This window comes from Zosterops lateralis, assembly GCF_965231275.1.
Source record: "Zosterops lateralis genome assembly, chromosome: 14".
Taxonomy (NCBI): Eukaryota; Metazoa; Chordata; class Aves; order Passeriformes; family Zosteropidae; genus Zosterops; species Zosterops lateralis.
The window spans coordinates 16,293,433-16,315,738 of NC_139774.1; the positions used below are offsets into that span (position 1 = coordinate 16,293,433).

Sequence of the window (22,306 nt, forward strand, 5' to 3'; positions counted from 1 at the left end):
GAATAAAGAGTTTTTGCCTTCCACTCTGGATCAGCATTTAAATCTAAATCCTTTCTAAGCCTGGCTCCTTTCCCATGACCTCCAAAATCCGGGTACAGCACACTGTGACTTCATACAGGTTATCACACTGTGAAAACAAAAAAACCAACCAAACCCCAAAACCAAACAAGGAAAAAAAAATAAACCAAACACTTTAATGAAAACATCACAATGATTAACTGTGGGAAATAAATTCTGATTTTCTCAGTTACACATAAAAATAAGGATTCACAGGTATTTGCCACTCTGTGCTAAACACCTGGCCAGGGCACAACTGTGAATTACCCTGAATTAGAACAAAAACTTGATTTCAGAGTGGTCTATTTTAATTATTATGAACTAAAGTGACCAAGATGGTTCAGAAGTTTCAGTATCTTACAAACCCATCAGTAACTCTTCATGCAAATAGGCAGGTGCAAAGAAAAGCCACCAGAGTCAAGAGAATTTGCAGCAATGCTTCTCTCCACTGCAAGGGACTCACTCCATTTTCACACCTGTAATTCTCATTTTTATTTATCTCATTCTCAATTCCTGAGCAGTTTGAAATCCCAGCACCGGCTCAGCCTCCTGCTAACAGGATCACAAAACATGTAGGAACCCTTCTGGCTGGCTCACAACCACCACTCAAGATGACCCAGGCTTAGAGTTTAATCTAATTATGATTTAAACCATCCTCAGAGGCTTCAAGAGTGCTGGTGAGACCAGATCCTGGAGGCTCCAAGGGGAAATAAATACCCTATGAGAGAACCCAAAATCCCCAATCAAACACATCCAAAGCTGCTTTGCTGACACGAGTTCTAAAAACCAGGAGATGGGCAAGAAGGGAAAAAAAAAATCTGTCTCTCTTTCAGCCAAATGGGTGTTAAAGAAGAAAGAACCAGGCCTTCTGGAAATACAAACTGATTTAGTAGTTCTGTGGGAGGGCTGGTGTCTTGTGACAGGCACTGAACAGACCTGTACTGAAGGCTCCAATCTGGAAGCTGAAAATTTGGTTTTGGACCAACATCACAGCAGGACTAGGGGGGAGATTAGTCTGAATTAAATGCTTTGAAAAATTGAAAGTATTAGGTAAATACTGAGTATTATTAAAACCCTGAAGATAGTTGAGACAGAGTAATTATTATTCATGTGAGATTACTGTGAAAATGTTGGTTTATTTATGAATTAAATGCAGTTTGTATTAGGAAAGGGAACCACTGATAAGCCAAGAAAATAGATGTCCTACAGAAAAAAAAAAAAACTGTACAAAAAAGTACAGGTAACAAACCAAGCTACTTCCATATCAGACTGACTGATGGAAACAACTTCCAAGAAAGATTTTTAAGCAATTTCACTTCTTCAATCTTGCTAAGTTTAAGACAGAGCAAAGAGATTTAGTCCCACGGACGTAAATTATTTCCTTGACTTTTAAGGAAGATTTTTTGGTCCTGGGGTGTTTTAATTACTTGTCATTTGTGTCTCCATCATCTCCAGATGAGGTTTGGATTCCTCTTAGAGCTACTTTGTGTGAAAACAGAGTTCAAAGCCTAAATAAACTTGCAGCTGGTCTACAATGCCCCTCTCTACACCTGCCACCCCAAAATACCAAAAATAAAGCTCTAAGAAAGGGGAGGACACAAAAACAACAAAACTTTCCCAAATGTCCTTGGCAGAGCAGCTAAGGACAGAATTCCTTCAGATACAACACGGAATGTGTGGCCTCCAGAAGAACACAACACCTTTCCACAAGGAATTCTGGACTCTGGAAGATATGCAGGGACATTTCTAAAAGTTTCTTAACAATCCAAACCTCTAGTCACACACAGGGATGTAAAAGACAGGGTACCAAAGTGTACCTGCCAAAGGGAACATCCAGCTGAAAGCTCTGAGAGAAAAAAACTTTGTCATTTTCATGTTGAAAATGTCATTTCTTCATTCAGAAACTTACTCAAGGTGGTGACCTTTTTTCTCCAAGAGCCTTGTACTGCATGTTGTAGAGTTGTCAGGAAGTACCTGTACTTTTTTTTTTTTTTTTTTAACGTGTGCATCATACTTTTACCTACAAGAGTAAAATTTTCCAGCCTCAGCAGATTTTGTTCCACCGCCTGCACTACGAACAAAACCCACAGCAGCTAAAAAGGGCTCTAACCTTTGCAAACCTTTTGGTCCTAAACGTTCACACTTCTAAAACAGGAAAGCGGTTTGCTGCGTGTGACAATAGCTGCTCTGTACTTGAAGTGTGAAATTCCTGTTATCAATGGCAGCTTTTGAAAAATTCATCCTTGCAGAAAAGCTGAAGTTCAGCGAGCTAACGTTATTTGAGAAAGAGCTTTGAAGTGTCTATTTCTAATCCTCCACTCTGAATGACAAAGAAGTTATTTGTAATTGTGAATCTTTAAAATGCAGATCTGAACTGATGTCTCTGTTTTCATAACTCATTAATACAAACCCTGCAATTCAGCTTTTACTGAACGTCTTTGTTCCATTCCAAAGTGAAGCACTAGTTCTGTCTCTCAAGATGATTACGCTCTTGGTGAGCCACTGTTTTCACTCCCAAATTCTGAGACCCCAACAGAAATCACATTCTCAAAGACACCAGAAATAACATTTTCTTTATCTGCCATTACAAAGTGACAGCCACAGCCCAGGATCTCTTATTGTTCATGCATTTTACAAGTCTGGAAATGGATGGCAATAGGATTCGCAGCTGGCAGAATGTCTCCAAAGAAGGAATTTTTCTATCAGATTTTACACAAAAGCAGAAACGAGGCTCTGGGCCCCGGATCCCACATGATCCAGCAGATGCTGTTTCCAGCTTCAGCCAAGTTTTCATTCAGAAGCAACTGCCTCCATGTTCAATAATGGCCCATGGATCACACAGGACCCTGTCAGCCTGTATAAATGAGAGGCCTGGTTTAGAATTACAGTAAAAATATAATGCACGACTTTTGGTTTGGGAGAACTAAAACACTGAATTATGACCATTTCCTATCTCAGGGGGGGCACACATGGAGGGGTCATGGTGATCCTATGTGGAAAGGACTGTAGTTGAATGTATACATTCCCTAAAATGCGTGTATTTTTTGTTGTGATATTTATATTGTAATAAATTCTGTATGAGAAAAGTCATCTGTGCATCTTCCCCTTGGCATCTCTGAACTTGGGGAGATGCAAACTGTTGGTTCAAGAACAGCTCAAAAAAGAAACTGAACCCACAGTTGCTATTTTTGCTCCAATGAAGTCAGAGGGTCTTTTTCACTTCTGCTTTGGTACCTGACACGGCCCAGGCAATGAAGGAGCCACGCAGAAAGGTCAAATCCTACACCTTGCACCTGCTCAAGAAGGCAGAACCAAAGGTGGGGGCGTGGATGTTGGTTCCCAGCCATCACACACGTGGCACAGCCTTGGCACATGGAGCCTCGTGTGGGTCACTCTGCAAACAGTGACCCCTTAAAGATGCTCTGGGAGCTCCATCCTAAGGAGTGACCCCTAAAGGCACTGCGGGAGCCCCACTGTGACCTCCTAAAGCTACTGTGGGAACTCCACCGTAAGAAATTCCTCCCTAAAGCTGCGGTGGGAACACCACTGTAGGTGAGGAATGATGCCCTAAGGCTGCCATGGGAACCCCACTGTAGGTGAGGAATGATGCCCTAAAGCTGCCATAGGAACCCCACTGTAGGTGAGGAATGATGCCCTAAAGCTGCCATGGGAACAGCACCGTGACCTTCTAAAGGTGGTGCAAGAGCCCCACCACAAAAAGTGATCCCCATCACAAAAAGCAAGACCCCAGACACCTGCAGGAGCAGCAGCAGCAGCAGCCCAGCACCTCCATCCACCCCAACACCCGCATCCATCACCCCGAAGGTGCTGCTGCTCCCAGGCAACCCAAAAACGGCTTGATGGAACAGCATTACGGGGCTGGGCACAGCCTGCACACACTCATTGCATCCATCCATCACTTCATCCATCCATCCATCCATCCATCCATCCATCCATCCATCCATCCCTCACTCCATCCCTGCCTCCATCCATCCATCCATCCATCCATCCATCCATCCATCCATCCCTCCATCCCTCCATCACTTCATCCATCCATCCATCCCTCCCTCCATCCATCCATCCATCCATCCATCCATCCATCCATCCATCCATCCATCCATCCATCCCTCCATCCCCCCGCCCATCCCACGCGCACCCGCGGGCGGGGGAGCGGCGCGGGGCGGTGGCGGGTTCGGTCCCCGCGGGACAAGGCGGGCTCACATGTCGCGACTCTGGGCGACACTCACCTCCTGAAGTCAAAGGGCATGGTGGTGGCGGAGGTGGTGGCGGGCGGGCTGCGGGCGCCGCCGCCCCCGGGCCCGGCTGTGGCCTCGCTGCCGGCGGCTGCAGGGCCAGGAAGTGACGGGCCCGGCCGCGGCCCCGGCGCCGCGCAGCCCCAGCCCATTGGGCGGCCCGGCCGGCCCGGCTTCCGCCGCCGGGTCACGGGAGAGTGCGGCACCCGCCCGGCAGGGAGGGAGCGGGCTGAGGGAGCCGGGTGAGGGGTGAGGGAGCCACGATGTGGGATCCGGGGTGAGGAAAGAGGGGTCCAGGGTGAGGGATGAGAGATCCAGGGTGAGGGATGAGGGATGCAGAATGAGGGATCCGGAATGAGGGGTGCAGGATGAGGAATGCGGGGTGAGGGATGAGGGATGAGAAGTGAGGGATGAGGGGTGAGAGATGAGGGATCCGGGATGAGGGATGATGGGTGCAGGATGAGGAATGCGGGGTGAGGGATGAGTGGTGAGGGATGAGGGGTAAGGGGTGAGGGATCCGGAATGAGGGGTGCAGGATGAGGTATCCGGAGTGAGGGATGAGGGATGCAGAATGAAGGATCCAGAATGAGGGATGCAAGATGAGGAATGCGGGATGAGAGAGGAGCGGTGAGGGATGAGGTATCCGGGTTGAGGGATGAGGGATCCGGAGTGAAGGGTGCAGGATGAGGGTTGAGGGGTGCGGGATGAGAGATGAGCAGTGAGGGGTGAGGGATCAGCAGTGAGGGGTGCAGGCAGCCCCAGGGCCCGCAGTGTTCCCGCAGTGTTCGTGGGCTCCGCTCGGTGCTCCCCGTGCTCCGCTCGGCCCCGCGGCTCTCAGGGCGCTGGCAGCACGGAATCAGGGAGTTGTTTTGCTTGGAAAAGAGCTCTGGGATCACCCAGTCCAAGCTGTGCCCCATCCCCACCTTGTCCCCAGCCCAGAGCACTCAGTGCCACCTCCAGCCCTTCCTGGGACACTCCAGGGATGGGCACTCCAAACCTCCCTGGGCACTGCCAAGGCCTGAGCGCCCTTTCCATGGAGAAATTCCTGCTGCTGTCCACCCTGAGCCTCCCCTGGCCCAGCCTGAGGCCGTTCCCTCTCCTCCTGTCCCTGTTCCCTGGGAGCAGAGCCCGACTCACCCGGCTGTCCCCTCCTGGCAGGGACTTGTGCAGAGCCACAAGGTCCCCCTGAGCCTCCTTTTCTCCAGGCTCAGCCCCTTCCCAGCTCCCTCAGCCCCTTCTGGGGCTCCAGACTGGAGGTTGGAGTGTTTCAGGCTTTGTCCAGCATCTTTTGCACTCTCAGCATTACAATCACACCAACATGTGTCAGTGACTGCACCACGGGCTGTGTCTGGAGACAGAGCCAAACCACGGTGACAGACAGGGGAAAGTCTCACACCTCTGAGCACCCACAAAGGAAGGAACAACACCCACCCCTCCATCCCTGTGCACCCTTTAAGTTTAGCTTAGATATTGAGAAGAAATCCTTTCCTGTGAGGGTGGGCAGGCCCTGGCACAGGGTGCCCAGAGGAGCTGTGGCTGCCCCTGGATCCCTGGAATTGTCCAAGGCCAGGCTGGACAGGGCTTGGAGCAGCCTGGGATAGTGGAAGGTGTCCCTGCCCATGGCAGGGGGTGGCACAGGATGATCTTTAAGCTCCCTTCCAACCCAAACCATTCCATGATTCTATCATTAGCTCCTTTAGGGCCAGCACAGCTCTTTCACCTGCTCTTGGAAACATTTCTTTGGCAATTTTACTGAAGACAAGAGATTAAAGTTAGAAAACACTCCCCATTCATTAGATGAGGCAATTCCCCAGTCTTTCCATTTTGCCTGCATCCTTTTTCCTGGCATTTCCTTTTTTCTGGCTGCATCCCTGTCAGGTTCAGTGCAATGCACGAGGCCAATCCTGTCCTGCCCAAGCACCATCCCCATTCCTTGCCATCATTCTGCCAGCAGGTAACAGCATCTCTCAGGGATGTTTTGCTGCAGGTAGTGTGACTGCTGCTGTGTTCAGAACCACTGTCACTCTCAGGTTAGACTGCACTGCAGGAACAAAATACAACTATTCTTGCCTTTTGAGTCTAAAAGCAGGGTAAGAGAAAGAGCAAAACGACAGCAATCTGAATATGCAATATCCTGCATTTCTAATTGATTCTGTACCTTTCTTCCTCCTCCTGCTGTCATCATTTCTTTACTTAGAGGTGCACATATTTCCATTTTTTTTCCTTTCACACAGAAACTAGGCCTGAGACATAGATTTGAAAAATCCCAGCTGATCTTTTATAATAAATTTAAAAACATATACTGTATGTTAGAATGTATTCCAAGTAGTACTTTAGAATATATGAGATTGCATTTTAGAAGACATTTAGTGAATACTAAATGCTGTATCTGATACTCTTTCGCATATATCTAAACACCACAAGTATAAGAGACTTGGCCTATACATGGTTAAAAAAAAAATCAGATTGAAACAAGCAGGGGAAAACTACTGAAGAGTCAGAGCTGTTAATCAATACCATTTCCATTCAAAGAAAGAGATAATAATTCATGCTGGGAGTATGAAAAACTGAGCTGGACGGATCCCAAGTATGAGATAACACAGCATTATCCCCCAGAAGCCCCCAGGGAATAGATAAAAATACCTAATTGGTTTTTTGTTTTGTTGTCTTTTTTTTTTTTTTTTTTTTTTTAAATCAGACACCTAAATTATCCAACCACTTTGTATGAGCAGACTTCCTAACAGATCAGCCACAAAATCCTGCTGCACTTTGCATTGTGCTCCAAAACTGAGCAACCCGAGTGAAATTAATGAGACAATTCTCATCCTTCATGAGGTCAAGCAGTTGCACAGGCATAGCCAGGGGGGACGATCGTAGTGGAAAAAACCAAAACAAACAGTGCCTGCCGAGGTGGTTACACAACCAACGCTCCTGGCAAGGCCCCCACATCATCATTAGCTGTTATTAACTGTCTTGTGCAGAGGCATCAGCTCTCTCAGGAGCCAGGAGAGTGCTGAAGGGTTTGCAAAAGCTCTTCACTTGTACAGTAGATAAATCTGGAGGTGGCCTTGAAGAGTTTTCCTCCTGCAGGCTCGAGCCTCGAGAACACAGCGCAGTGAGAGCTCGTCTTGTGCGGGTTTTATTTTCCACTAAAAGGTCAAACTGGAGAAAGCAGTGGGCTCAGAGCAGCTTTGTGCTTGGGTCCAACTCGCTCACATCCTTGCCAAGGGAAGAAGAAGTTAATGCCCCGAGATAAGACCCTCGTCACAATATTGTTTAATTACATAAAGCTTCTATCGGGCCAGAGATAAGAACAGGAATTTGTCCCCAGTCCAGCTGGGTGTGGCTGCTGAGCTCATGGTTTGTGTTAGATTGGGAACCAAAAGCATGGAGTTTATCTGAGGTGGTTGTCCCATCATTAGAAATTAAATGAGCAAAACTGATACTGAGAACTGATAGAAAAGTTAATTTTCTTTTTCATGAGAGCAATAAACCGACCTTTTTCTGACAACAGTAGACTTAAAGCTACTATTTCTCTTCAAATTGTGTTGGGAACGTTCATTGAGCCAAGCTGCTACTCTGAAACCAGTAAACCAATATTTTCAGACCTCTTTAACAACCAAGAAACCAAAGCAGGAGGATGAATTGACTCACCTAAGACTATAGAGTAACATCAGCTTCAGTTCTAAATTAGCAAACAAATCCCTTCAGTTCATGTTCATAATTCTTCTTGCACAAAGAGCATTTTCCTCATTCCAGATCACTTTCTTACAGATAAATCAAATCAAGGATGAGTCTATCTGAATTCCTGACTAATGCCTCACAAAACAACAAAACTGGTACCCCCTTCCTATGAAAAAAATAGTGGCCAAAAAAAGTGCTTTATTTGAATCATCTTCTTTGTTGTTTATTTCATAAATTTGTTTAAGCAGGTAAAATGATTCATGTCCAGGTTTCTGGGATATTCTTCCTCTCCAGTTGATACGCTATTTTTAGGTTTTGACTTTGCATTAATAAAGTTAATTTATAGAGTTTATATTAATCCTTGATAATTCAGCCTTGAGGAGATTTAGGGGAGATCTCCTGGAACTTCCTCCTGAGGGGCAGCTCCGATCTCTCCTTCCTGTGACAGGGACAGGAGCCAGGGCAGGGCTGGAGCTGGGCCAGGGCAGGTTTGGGTTGGATTTTGGGAAAGATTCTTCCCCCAGAGGCTCCCCAGGGAACGGGCACAGCCCCAGAGCTCCAGGAGAGCTTGGACAGCGCTCCAGGGATGCCCAGGGTGGGATTTTGGGTGTCTGTGCAGGGCCAGGAGCTGGATTTGGATTATCCCTTCCAACTCAGCACATTCCATGATTCTATGGATTTTACTTGTCTCAGTTTTGTCATCTCGAAGGTTTCTCTTTCCCAGGAAAGTGTAACCTCAGCCCTTACCTGTTCAGCACGGTTTCAGGTGATCTAACATCCTGTAACACTCATATATACAATTTCCTCTTCTGTTCTATTGGTGGTTCCTTACACACAGCTGGGTTTCGTTTATTTTATTTATTTTTATTTATTTATTTTAGCCTCTGGCTCCTGCCACAGCTCTTGCACTGGGAGCTGACTGTGACTGGGTCATTGTTTGCCAAAGGTAAAGCCGAGTGCACACACTCATCCTTGGGGTCAATTGGGCTTCCTTCATCAATGGGGAATGTGCCATGACTCTTAGGAAGGCTCAGTGCTCTCACCCTGATCTTTTTCAGCCTTCTGATGTTTGCATTCTTGTAGTAGAGTTTCTTACAGATTTCAGGTAAACAAAAGTGATGTTTTTATAACTTTTTGTATTTATCCTTTCTTTCTTGAGAAGAGACAATTAATGAATTTCTAGTTTAACCAGTGTGATTGGAGAGATGGCAGCCTCATCCTCTAATCTATAGTCATTATCCAAAATCTATATAAACCCAAGTAAAAAAAATAAACTTCCTTCTTTTTGCCCTAACAATCTAAATAAGTATATCTGGTTCTTTTCCTATCCTAAAGCAACACAGTGCTTATTCACTCATGCCCCCTCTGCTACAGAGGTGTGTAAAAACAGAACCAAAAGCTGACCCGTGGCTTTTGTTTGGGGTGTTGTGTGGCAGGGCCCACCCCAGGCCATTTCCTCCCCCCGGTGCTTTTATTCACAGTTTTCTGGTGTGGCAGGGGTGGGCTGGGAATGGAGTGAGCGCATTGCTCTGCAGGGCGTGTTCCCCCCGCTTGTGTGTTGTGTTCTGCAGGGTGTGTCCCTGAGCCCTGAACACAACTGCCGTTCAGGAAAAGGAAAAAACACTGCAGAGAATGAAGAGAGAGGAAAAAAAAAAATGTTATAAAGCGTTTTCAAAATATAAATAACAGCGTGTGAGGAAATGTTGCTGAAGGAACAGGATGCGCGTGGAGGTGAAGAATTCAAGTACAAGTGCTGTGCTAAGTATAATCAGTAATGAAAGTTCAGCCCTTCCTCTTAGGATTTGGATAAGCTACGTGTTGGCAGTACTTCCCAAATTCCAGGGAACAAAAAGCAAGCTTTCAATGTTGTCTTAAAGTCGTGTTGCAGTGTAGTTTGTTTATCATTGCCACATATGTAATGCTGTCCGTCTATTTTTGTGAGATTGGACTTAAAATACACAGTAGAATAAAGGAGTATCTACCGAATTTACTGTGTAAGTTCCTTCTTTATTGAATAGCTAAACATTTTCCTTAAGAAGACATAACAACCACCTCTCTTCTTCCTGCTCGATAGGCAGAAGAAATAATCTGGTGATTTTTCAGTCACAGGGATGGGTACAGATGATGTGTGTGGGTGTGGAGAAGGGGGTCTGTGCAGCCAAATGGCCTCTCCCTTGTCCTGTGGGCAAATGCTGAGGGGAATCTGCCACCCTTAAACCCCCTAGAAAATTTACCCTGCTTTTTACACAAACTACCTGTCTTCAAGCCTCTCTCCTCTTTTGGGTGCCAGGAATTTACTGTGGGAAAGTCACAGCGAGCAGAACATTTTTTCATGTTTTATTTCTTTTTCCAGGGTGGAAATGAATGCCACAAGGAAGTGGCAGCCCCTGTCCCAGGCTTACCTCATGCTTTGCACAGCAGCCCTGTGGAGGTGAGTGTTCAGCGTAGTTCAGGAGACTGCAAACACCTGGCCGAAGGTCATGGCCAAAGGGAGATGCAAGTTAACAGTTAACTAGGGTGAAATCCTGGAGAGAGGACTTTGAACTCTAGGAGGGCTGGATCTCAAGGAGATTTGGGATTAGCAGCAGAGGAGGGTTGAGGATTAGAACCTGATTCTCAAAGGTGTAATGCTCTCTAGGGAGTTAAATGCCTTAAATTCCCTTTACACTGGAGTGGAATAGTTCAGGACCAGGACTTGAAGGACTCGAGTGTCCTTAGCCTGTACACTGATGATGAGATTCCTACATCAGCCAGTGGGAAATACTCAGGAGAAGGAGACCTCTGAATACCTCACTATGAAACTCAGACAGGGCCAGAAAATGTTTGCTTGTGGCCTTAGGTAACACATTTGGCATCAACATCTAAATTAGTCTCGTCAGGGAAAATATATCTGGGAGATGAGCCACCCCTCTGCTTTAAATACTCACCAAGTGCTAAGAGCTCTTCCCTGGAAGATGGGTCTGGACCTTTGAACAGAGTGCTGTGAGAAACTTGAGGCCATGAAGGGAAGGGAGAAAAATGTGCTCTGCCCAGCCTCTGAAGGCTGAGCCACTGTGCAACCAGAAGTGCAGAATTCCTGATGTTGAATTAGGACCTTTACCTTGGAAACAGTGACTGTGCTTGGATGCTGGACAAGGAGTCCCTGACTCACTGATGGTCAATACCTACCAACACTCCTGAGAGCTCCCTTTTGCTGCCTACATCATGCCTGGGAAATTGGGTCTTGAAGGTCTTCCTGACAAAAGCCCCACCTGATTCCTGGACAAGGAGGCAGGGGAGCAGCTGAGGGAATTGAGCCCATCCAGGGCAGTGGGGCACAAAGAGGCGCCAGACCTTGCGGCGCCTCCGGAAGCTTTCCCCAGGAGCTGTGGGCACTTAGAGCATCTGACGTGGCTGAGGAGGGCAGGCAGAGCTTTCCTGGGCTGCTCTCACCAGCACAGGCGCCAGCAGTCTGCATAAGTTGCACTTTGGTTGCCTGAGTGCTGTTTTGGATCTCTCCCAGAGGCTGCTGCAGGGGCAGGCTCTCAGTGGGCACTCAGGGATGGGGATGCTGTGCCTGCCTTGCTTTATCCACAGTGACCTCTCTGCATGGGTGGCCTTTTCTGCCCAGGTATGAACTCTGGAAACCAGCTCAGGCACCCAAGTGCAAGGCCAGGTCTCTGTGGAGCTCTCCTGTGGGCAGCAATATATGGAAACCAGCTTTTTACAGCAATACATGGACACCAGCTTTTTTACAACAGAACGAGTATGGGAGGATTCAGCAGCTCTAGGCCATCACAAAGGCTGTAAACAAATGAACCCAAACAACAACTTGACAAGGAGAAATTTCTCAAATGAGGCTCTGGAAGTTTCCTTGGAAGACTTGCCAACTCCTGCTACTGGAGCTCAGTGGGTTCTCTCCCATCCTTTGACCCTCTGGAGCCAGCCCTGTGCGTGAGATGTTGAATTGCACTTCCCTGACTTGCTTTTGGCATGTCCTCTGTGCTGCCTTATCAGCATTCTCAGTGATTTCCTCTAGATATTGTGTAGCTGAGTAAGCCCAATGGGACATTACAGACAAGAAATACATACCTTTTTTTTTTTTCTTCATCTTTTTCGTAGCAAGGATGTGGATTTTTAATTGCTCTGCTGCAAATGAGGCCTGTGTTTTCCTCGTTCTCACTCAGTGTTTTGGCACTGCTGTGATGGTCAGTGGATTGGGGAGGTTTTGTCAGTGCTAAAGAATCTGTTGCAGAAATCAGGGTGTGGCCAAGGAAAACTATTTTATAAAGATGTTTTATTAACCCTCTAATGAATTAAAGCAGAAATCATTGTCTCTGGCCTTGTTTTGTCTGCAGGGACACCTCCTACTATCCCAGGTGGCTCCAAGCCCTGTCCAGCCTGGCCTTGGGCACTGCCAGGGATCCAGGGGCAGCCACAGCTTCTCTGGGCAGCCTGTGCCAGGGTCTCCCCACCCTCACAGGGAAGGATTTCTTCCCAATATCCCATCTAAACCAGGTGTCTCTCAGTTTGAAGTCATTCCCCCTTGTCTTGACACCTCCTTGTACTCAGTATTTGGCCTCAGACTTGGAGTGGAGGTAGTTCCAGATGCCTTGTGATCCAATCCTGCATCCATCCTCAGTGCCAGCTCCAGAAATCACCTCCTGGCCAAACAGAGACCCCAGACTGGTGACTGCCTCAAGGTTTTGGCTTGAGATGGGGGTGAGGAGAGTGCTGTAAGGCACAGAGTGTGCAAGGGAGTGTGGAAAGATAGGAATGAATGGAGAGGGAAACTGCTGGAGGAGGGAATGCTCAGCAGAAGGGAACTGGGAACAAACAGAGCACACCTGTGGGCAGGCCTGTGCAGGAACTTGGAGGTGAGGATAAATTCAGCTTAAGGGAGAGGCTTAGAGGAGATGTTCTTTAGGGAGCTGAATGCTCAGAAATGAAGTGAAAGGTTCCTTTCAAATGAAGGCGTGCAAAATCAGAAATCACTAAACCAAAGCAACAAATAAACCCTTCCAGAAAACTCCTCCAGCCTTTAGAGGAAGGCAGGCCCAGCAGTCTCCAGGCTTCTCCCTCAGCAAAGAACACTCCTTTCACCCTGTCTCTGCTGAGGCCACTTCATGGTTTCTTGCTCAAGCTTCTCACAGGAGAAAGAACAAAATCCTGTGCTGCTCACGCTGTGATGATAAGCCTGCAGTGGAGTTAGCCAGGATTTATTTTAATTGGACTTTTTCGCTTTTTTCCTGGCACTTTAAAGTTTATGAACGGAAAGGATCGGTCTGACTCAGAGACTGGGCAACTTCCAAACATTAATCTTAGCTGCCATATGCTAATGCAGCTTGGCTCTGGTGCATCCTATGGTGTAAATATGTCTGCACACCTTTCATCTCTGGTGTCAGAGGCCACTGGAGGGAACATGTCAGATTTTTGGGCAGGTTCTGATTGCCTGACCTGCAATCTGCAGGTTTTGGATGAGGTTCTGGGAGGAGGAAGGTGTAGAAAACATCCATATCATGTTCTCTTGAAGTTCCTGTTTTACCATTTTGCAATATTGGTTGCCAAAGTTATGATGCCCAGGGAAATTCTTTGGCCTGTGCTGAAATCTGAAATCTGTACACGGATTTTGGTTTTCCCAGTTCTGAGCTCTAGGTAATAAACCTTGGAATATTGGCTTGGGTTCAGTGGTACAATATTTAGCCCCTTCTGTTTTGATTGGCTTCGTAGCATGGATATAACAAACACGTAAAAATGACTGTCCTGCTCATCATGACTTTTCCAGCACTGAAACACGAGCCTCTCATCCTTTGTGTTTCACTTTCTTCCATTCTTCATCCCAAATGTTTCCATCCTACTGTTTTCAAATTTCATTCACTGTGTGAGGGCGTACACTGAAAGTTTTTGGTATTTCCCTGCCCCTTCCTCATCTTCTTACTCACTAACTCACTCACTCTCTTCCCTGAAATCATTGTGGGAACAAACCTATTTAAAAAAAAAAAAAAAAAAAAGATAACTTTCCAATTCTACTTATTTCAGTGGAATTTCCCTGATGTCCTTTTTCCATATCAGTGGATGTTTTTTGCTGCTGACAGTGGTGTGAACAGCGTTAAGAAGAATAAAACTTCATGACAGAGGCAGTCACTGAGGCTAACATTAACCTAATAAAACTGATTTTCCTAAATTTCCCCTCTCAAGCCTATGTGCAGGAAAAGAGGTAATTCAGCTCAGTAACCTCATTCCATGGAAGACAGAGACTGTCCACAGACATTAACTCCTTAAGCCTAAAACTTAAAAGCTTAAAGAGATTGAAATCCACTCTTGTTCAGGGGAGTCACAGCAGACAAATACCCAATCCCAGTGTTGTAGAATTGTTGCTGACATGGAGAAGGATGTTCTCAGTGGTTTATGGGGCAGGACAACATCCCTCAGCTCTCTTCCAATTTTTTAAGCAGTCCTGAGCAGGGAGACCTTTGGCCTTGGGAAATGATGGAAATCATGATGTTAATTCACACAAGACCTTTCCCCAGCAGGACAGAGGTTTGGTGGACACTTGGTGGACACCAGCAAAGCCTTGCAGATGAGATGTAGGAGATGAAACAGGAGAAGTTCAGCTTTCCCACGCTGCAGGGAAATTTCCTGGGCACGTTTTGCATTTTGCTATTTCCCCACTCTCAGGCCCTGCAAGAGCCTGGACGTTGGGGACATCGGGGTGACGGAGGACACGGCGTGTCCCCTCGCCATCAGGAGCCTCATCACAGTGACAAGGCAGGGATGAGTCATGCCTGGAGCTGCTTTATGTAAATGAGGAACCTCTGGTGTTGCCCCGGTGCCCGTGGGGCCACGTAAAATTCACGTCAGTGACGTTTGTGTTCCCATGTCCCCACTAAGGCAGGGCAGGACAGTGGGGTAAGGTCCCTGTGGTTCCCCCAGAGTGGGCAATAATTGATCAAAACTGGTGATGAAACTGAAAGTGAACCCCTGGAAGGGAATGTTCCTTCCCAGCAGCAGTGCCTGGAGAACATTTTCTGTTGCCTTTTGCTGTTAGTTGCAAAAGTGATTGAGACACTTGATGGTAAATGCTGGTGGGGGGAGGCAGGGAAGGGGGAAGTAAAGAATTTCGGCAGAGAAATCAGTCAGCTTTAGTAAGATTTACGGGGCATCTGTGACCCAGCTGAGAAACTTATTTAGGAATAAAGGAGGAAAGGTCCTGCTGGTGAGTGGTGATGGCCTTGTGTGGGCAGCACATCCCAGGCTCAGGGGAAGGAGTGGCAGCGTGAAAACTCAGCTCGGTGCAGTCGTGCCTGTCCAGAGCCACAGATGATTTTAGTTCAGGTGGAGGGCCAAACTCTCTGACTCAGCCCCACGAAAAGCACGCTGAAGTTGACTGAAGACAATGGAATTAATCCAGTGTGCAGAGCTCATCTGAGGGAGAGTGGCAGCCTCCAAAAGCTTGGCCTCCTCCTTGGCCATGTGTGCTGTGATTCATGTGGACACGGCGATGCTGCGGATGACTCCAGGCAGCCAAGAGGTGTGAAAAAACTGACAAGCTTGAAAGGTTTTTTTTTCTTGCATTAGTTATGTTGTTTCAAATCAGAAAGAAGGTTTAATTGACTCCAGTGGGAGTTTTGCTTGAGTAAAGGATTTAGGAGGTGAAGTGAGAGATGAAAAATAAAATGTACCTTGCTGGTGCAGCACTCAACAAAGTGAACTCCCTTCATTTACTCTTGGAGAGATGCAAGAAACTTCCTTTAAATCATTTCAGAACCCATATCGCAGTATTTTTGTCAGTATTCAACACGTTTCCTCTTTTACATGATTGTTTCTTTATCTGTAGATGTTATCTGTCACACCCTACAGAAGTTTTCTCATCCCTTACAGTCACCCAAATTTGATAATGCTCAATATTTATTTTTTTTTTCATTTTTCTCCCTTACTTGATTCAGACACCTACCTGTTTTAACCCTACCCTTGTTAGCCTTGCAGCCACAGCACCCATGTGTGAGAGGCCTGCAGTAAATGTCCCAGGCAGGTGATGGATTGATGCAACTCTCATTTCTCACTGCATTTAAAGGTCAGTCTTATAACGCTGAGAGGTGCTCCATGAGCTAAGCCCTCCATGTGTTTTTGCTCTTTTCATTACCTGTTCCCCACTCTGTCCCACAGTGTAATGGCTGATAATTGAGCTCTTTTCAATGGTGTGGCTCCTGCTCCATTGAAGGCAGGAGTATTTTTTCTCAGCAGAAAGCTGACTCATAAGGATGCTGCCTTCTATCCTTAGGAAAAGTGAGTCACTAATGGATTTTTCATTATACATTCAAGTACCGTGGACCTGAAATTTTGTTCTACCAGTCTCGTCTTGAGGTAGTGTTTGGAAGCCTTTTAGGTTTGGTATTTTAGTTATGTCTCAGCGAGGCTCTTGAGATACCAAAGCTGCTGTACAAGGAGCTGGTTTTGTATTTTATGCTGTGAGTGTTCCCATTAACCTCAGCAGTGCCGTGATTTCACTCTGTGTGCTGTGCCCTTCCTTAGCTAAAATCCCATAAAAACCCTTTTACACCTGCAGCAACAAGTTCAGCATCTGTTTTCAACAGGCATAAAGAGTTGAGGGTTGGTTTTCAAAGCTGTACAAAAGCTGAGAAAGCTGAGGCATAACTGAAATTATATGAATCCCATTGCCTCTATTGCATTGATAGAAACAGTCCATTTGTTCAGGCAGTGATAATTTGGTTTTTTTTCAGACCAAGCAATGAGGATTCACCACTTCACAATGGCCTGTGACAGAAAATTAAACATTAGTTTCTATTTTATCAATAAGGGAATTAAATTTAGGGGAGATTAAGCTGTTATAGGAAGGCAATGGGATTATTGTGGGGTACAAGAGTCCTGTATGGGTTTTTTCCCCAAATATAACAATATTTTCCATTAAAGATTTTTCTGTCTTTACAGCCATTGCTGTTTAACTTTGAGTGATGTCCATGTGAAGGAGATCTGTGAGAATCTCTGTAGATTTGCCATTCACCAGCTTTTGCCTGTCCATGCTGCACTCTGTTAAACCCCCTTTGCAGAGGGTTTAAAGGGGGAAGTCTGAATGTCCCTGGCTGCTGAGTGCAGCTGTTATTTCGGGCTGTGTGATGAGGGTGCAGAAGGAATTCTGTTGAGTGGTACCTTTGTTCCTCCGTGCACAGGGGCGGCCACAAGTCTGTAAATCACAGGTAGTTCCGTTCTCACACCACCCCACAACCTCACAATCCCTCTGTCAACTTCCTGAGGGCCTTGGGAAGCTAAAATCTGCGATAAAAATGGGAGTTGGAATATTATGTGTGTATCAAAGCTGAAAACTTGGGGCTGGCTGACCTTTTCATTCTGAGCCAATGCACTCATTTCCCTTTGCGTTTGCTTGGCTGTTTCCTCCCCAAGCCCGGCACAAGAGGAAATCCTCCAGGATTGTTCTCCTTAATCAGTGGCTCCATTGTGCCGGCTCCTGTTCCTTTCAGGAGCAGTTTTTCCTCCTGGAGCATCACTCTCTGTGTCCTCAGGCATCAGCACCCCACAAACTCAGAATTTCAGTGAGAGCACAGCAGGGGCAGAGGGTGCTAAATTCAGTGAGCTGTCAGAGTAAAGAAACAGCCCTCTGATTTTCAGTTCAGGGAAAAAAAACCCAAAAAACCACCCTCACTGGATTTTACAGTGACATTTCCCAGTGCTTGTGATTAGTCTTAGATGAATAATGAAAATGAGTGGTTCGTAAATTTAGATTTCGCTTCATTTCCATACGTGGGGGGGGAATGTCATTTGTTGTCATGTCACTGCTAATATTTGCATCGTCATCTGGCAATTATAAAGCAGGCATATGAATCTTCAGGACAAATAACTTCTCCAGAAATATATTTTGGAATGCCTGGCAATTATGACTAGCACATCACTTTTCATTTTCTTTTTCATTCCTCTTTGTCATCCAGTCGAGAATTTCCACGCTGTGGCTGTGCAGCCCAAACTGCAGATGGTGCAGCATTTGTATACACACATCCTTCTCAAAATTAGGCAAGCATTTAGAAATAAAAGATATACTGGCAATCACCTAAAACTGTTCGGAAAACAAAAGTAAGGCTGAAGTTGCCAAAATGGATTATTTGTGTCGGTAACCTCGGCTTTGTAAAACACAACATAAATAAAAACAGTGGCAGATCAGTTCTCAGGAAGAGCTGAGGCTTCACCAACTCTTATCTTCTGTTTCCTGTTGCAGCACGGAGGTGTTGACATCATGTTCCTGCACATGCAATATGCAAAAAAACAACAAACCTCAGGGTTCATCATTCTGTTTTGGCACAAATAAATCAACTTTTGCTGGTTGCTACTGATTTTCTGCTGTCCTGGAGTGGGTGTCTGAGAGGAGCCAGGCAGCTTTTGCAGGTGTTTCACAGCACACCCAGATTTTTTTTTTTTTTTTTTTTTTTGCTCTCTTATGGCTTTTAAATGCAGTTTGAAACCATAAAATAAAAAGCAATAAAGCCCAGCAGCGTCCAGGGGGGGCTTTGGGAATGTGTGACCCATTCTTTAGGCACAAAGTTCCATGGGCAGGACTCATGTGGCAGCACAGTTGACAAACACAGTGTAAAGCCCAGGACAGCCCTTCATGGAGTCAAACCTCCAGGGAAATGAGCTTAGGGATGGTGATGATGATGATGATGATAATAGCAAATAATGCACACTCTTGGCTGCCTATCAAGACAGACTTCCCTATGAGGAGATGCATCTGTCTGTCTCCAGTCCCTCCAAGGTATCTGCAAGGCACCATTTTTTTTTTTTTTTTTTTTTTTTTTTTGGCAATTACAAAGGGCTGCAGATGAGAACATGCCCCATAAGAAGCAATCCAGCAGCTTTTGTCCCAGACTTCTGTCTCTCATCTCCATAATCGTTCCCATCTCAACTCCTCAGACATTAGCAAGCCAAATCTCAGAACTGCTCTGTCAAGTGCTGACACTGGTGGCTCTGGCACCTCCAGGTTTTTAGTTTTGCTGCTCTTGCTGTGCCTTGTTTGCATGGGGATGAGAGAAGGAGCCCTGTTGGAATCCTGGGCACTGAGAATTTCAGGCTTTCTGTGCTGACAGGCACTGACCCCCAAGAAAATACTACATTTGACCTGAGGCAGTGGAAAAGGCTCTCAAAATTGAGTGACAGCATTGGGATTATGACTGTATAATTTGAATAGAGCTGTGTGATATCGCAGGGTGGAAAACTTGGAATTTCAGGGTTTAGAATATAGTAATATAGATATAAAGCAAGATGGAGGATTTAGGGCTGAGGCTGAGTCCTTCTTTTTCACCTTTTTCTTCATGGGTCTGAGTGGTATTTTGTAATTGGGTAGAAAAATCCACATTGTGGCCATGGGTGGTTGGTTACTGGGTTAAAAGTAAAAATAATTTAGGTGTCATTTCTTAATTGGACAGTTTATCCTTAAAAGACCTCGAAAAGAAAGAAATAGGGGCCATTTTTACTTTGTTAGCTAGATGTGCTGTAGAACTCATAGTTTGTGAGACTACAATATAGATAAAAATTAATAAGCATCTAAGTCTGAACAAAAAATATAATTGCTCACATTTAATCCCAAACCTAGCAAAAAATAAAAATTAAAATTAAAAAAAGATAAAAAGTAATGCAGTGGTGAGATGGGGGTCAGTGAGTGGTCTGGGACTGTCCAGTCGGGACTGGGGCTCTGCCAGAGCATTTTGCCAAGGGCTCCTTTGTGGAGTTTGCAGAAATCTCCTGCTCCAGCTGTGCCCAGCTGTGCCCAGCTGTGCCCCTCTGGGGAGGGGGCTCTGTGCCAGCTGCTGGACAGGATGGCAGCACATCCACGGTGACGTTGGTGGCTTTCCTGTTGCTGGCAGTGCCACGCAGGAAAGGGGAAGGGCAGCCCCTGGGGAGCTCTGGGTGCTTGCACAAGGTCTGGGCTCTCCCCAGAGCCTGTCCAGTCCTTCAGATCCCACTGGTTCTGCTCCTCCCAGGAAAATGGGACCAGCTGTGCTCCCCTTCCTCAGGGGGCTGTACAGGCCATTCTCTTCCTAAGAGAACAAACCCCATCTCAATTCCCTTCTGAGAGATCAAACTCCATCCCAGCTCCTTCCTAAGAGAACAAACCCCATCCCAGTCCCTTTCTGAGAGAACAAACCCCATCCCAGTTCATTCTGAGAGAACAAACCCCATCCCAGTCCCTTCTGAGAGAACAAACCCCATCCCAGCTCCTTTCTGAGAGAACAGACCCCATCCCAGTCCCCTTCTAAGAGAACAAACCTCATCTCAATTCCTTTCTGAGAGAACAAAATCCCATCCCAGTCCCTTCTGAGAGAACAAACCCCATCCCAATTCCCTTCTGAGAGAACAAACCCCATCCTAGCTCCTTTCTAAGAGATCAAACTCCATCCCAGTCCCTTTCTGAGAGAACCAACCCCATCCCAGTTCATTTCTAAGAGCTCAAACCCCATCCAAGTGCCCTGGGATCCACAGGATCCCCTCCTTTGCCACTGCAGGCAGCACCAAATTGAATTCCAGTAAATGATTAAGCCAGATAATCAGGTTTTGGCAATAGCAGGCCAGGCCTCCCCCCAACACGTGGAATTTGTGTGAGAACAAAGTCCAGCACCCCTCAGGGCACACAGGCAGGACTCAAAAACATCTTTTCTGCCACAGTCCAAACGGAAGTTGGTGTTTGCCATGATCTGGGACCACAATAACCTCCTGCACACTCCTATCTAATCCTGAACTCACCCAAGGTTGGGCGAAATGTTTGTTTTGGTTATTCTTGACATCTGTGATAAGGAGGAGCCAAAGGCTGCTCGGCCCATCCTCTCACTCCTGGCCTGGTTTATTGTTGCTGATTCTCCTCATTTTACCCTCGGTCTCGTGATGTGCAGCCACTCAGCTTTAGTCACATCTACCATCCTACATGACCCATTTAAATGATATACAAAGGAAAATAACCTTTGTTCAAGGTGTTTGCTCTCAATTCTTTTTTTCATAAGCCGCTGATTACCGGTGTTGTAAAATGGGATGATTTTTTCATGTCGTTATTGCTGGCAGGTGCTAGAAAGATTCATCCTCATGAATTGTTTTGTCCCAGATTCACTAAGAAACGAGCAGGATTTGTCTTTCTGGACTCTTCTAGAAAGAGTCAAGCACACAGAGCACAAGCAGAGCAACAAGCATCAAGCCTGCAGATCACTCTCAAATGAAACTTGAAATTTTAGAGGAGCTTTGCTACCTATTTCCTATTGATAGCCCCTGGAAACCTGGATGGTCTCATCCTCAGACTGCACTGAGCTGTCAGATGGAAACAGAAAGTTATCTCCTAGAAAGTCACTGTGAAAGTGGAAGTTTCCCAGGCCCAGGAGATGTTTCTAGGGTGGTCTCTGTTGTACCTTCAGGATATTTGAGAGAGGAAAGGGGAAGGGGTGATCCTGGCACCTCCAAGGGAGCCCCAGTGGGAAATTTCCTGGCAGACAGAGCAGCTTTAGGACTCCACTGGGTCTTGGGTTTGGTTTCTCTCTGGCCTGAGATTCAGGCTGGTGGTTCTGGTGGTGGTTCTGGTTGAGTCTTTTTTGCCCTCTGAAGGCTTTGAGTCGGTGCTCAGTGCAAGAATGAATTGCGATCTCAAGGTCTTGGTTTTCCCTGGTTTCTCATGTTGTTTATTAATTCTTATCTTACAATTCTCTGTGTCCGGCCAAGGTATTCACAGCAGCTCGGACACAATGTGACTCCCCTGTGATGGGAGGTCACTGCCTCTTATACACATAATTACATGGCTATTATTTATCATTTCATACCAATGCCCATTACCTATACTAGAAGGGTCATTTCTACTTTGACCCAATCCCCTCAAACTCCCTTGTGCCCACGTCACTGCAGAAGATGGATGCCAAGGGAGAACAAGAATAACCCAGGGCACCACCCTAAATCCTCCACTTTGGTCCCCTGCACCTCCATTCTAAAAATGCAAAACTACAAAATCTTCCACACAGTGATAAACTACACCACTGTCTTTCACACTTTTGTAACTTGTAATTCTTCTCTCTGTTGGAAGTTTTTCTCATGGACCAAAATCAAAGCCTGTGTCCTCCTGGGCTCTGTGCCAGGCAAACCCCCCTGCACAGACCCCAGACCCTCTTTTTGGGGTCCCAAACCTCTCTGTTGAGGTCTGTGACCTTCCACGGTGCCCAGAGGGATGTCCTGGACTCTGACAACTGGGCACATCTGTCACTTCACCTCCCTTCCTGCTGCATGGCCCGCTCTGGTGCAGGAATTGCCACGTAAACTCTCAGTCATCATTTATGCCAGAG

The 22,306-nt window shown here is 46.3% G+C and overlaps 1 protein-coding gene and 1 long non-coding RNA gene across 2 annotated transcripts in view; one reads left to right on the plus strand and one right to left on the minus strand.

Annotated features, from left to right (window-relative positions):
- ERGIC1 (endoplasmic reticulum-golgi intermediate compartment 1) overlaps nucleotides 1-4,388 on the minus strand; it is a 55,859-nt gene extending 51,471 nt beyond the window's left edge. The window contains exon 1 of the mRNA XM_083871591.1: nucleotides 4,305-4,388. Within this exon, the coding sequence (XP_083727717.1) occupies nucleotides 4,305-4,324 (20 nt within the window). The 5' untranslated portion in view covers nucleotides 4,325-4,388. The remainder of the gene's footprint in view (nucleotides 1-4,304) is intronic.
- Nucleotides 4,389-9,602: 5,214 nt separating this feature from the next.
- On the plus strand, nucleotides 9,603-12,571 carry LOC310914971. Its single transcript, XR_014591131.1, has 3 exons — nucleotides 9,603-9,988; nucleotides 10,348-10,425; nucleotides 11,605-12,571. It is a non-coding gene; the product is annotated as an uncharacterized lncRNA (long non-coding RNA).
- Nucleotides 12,572-22,306: the final 9,735 nt, after the last annotated feature.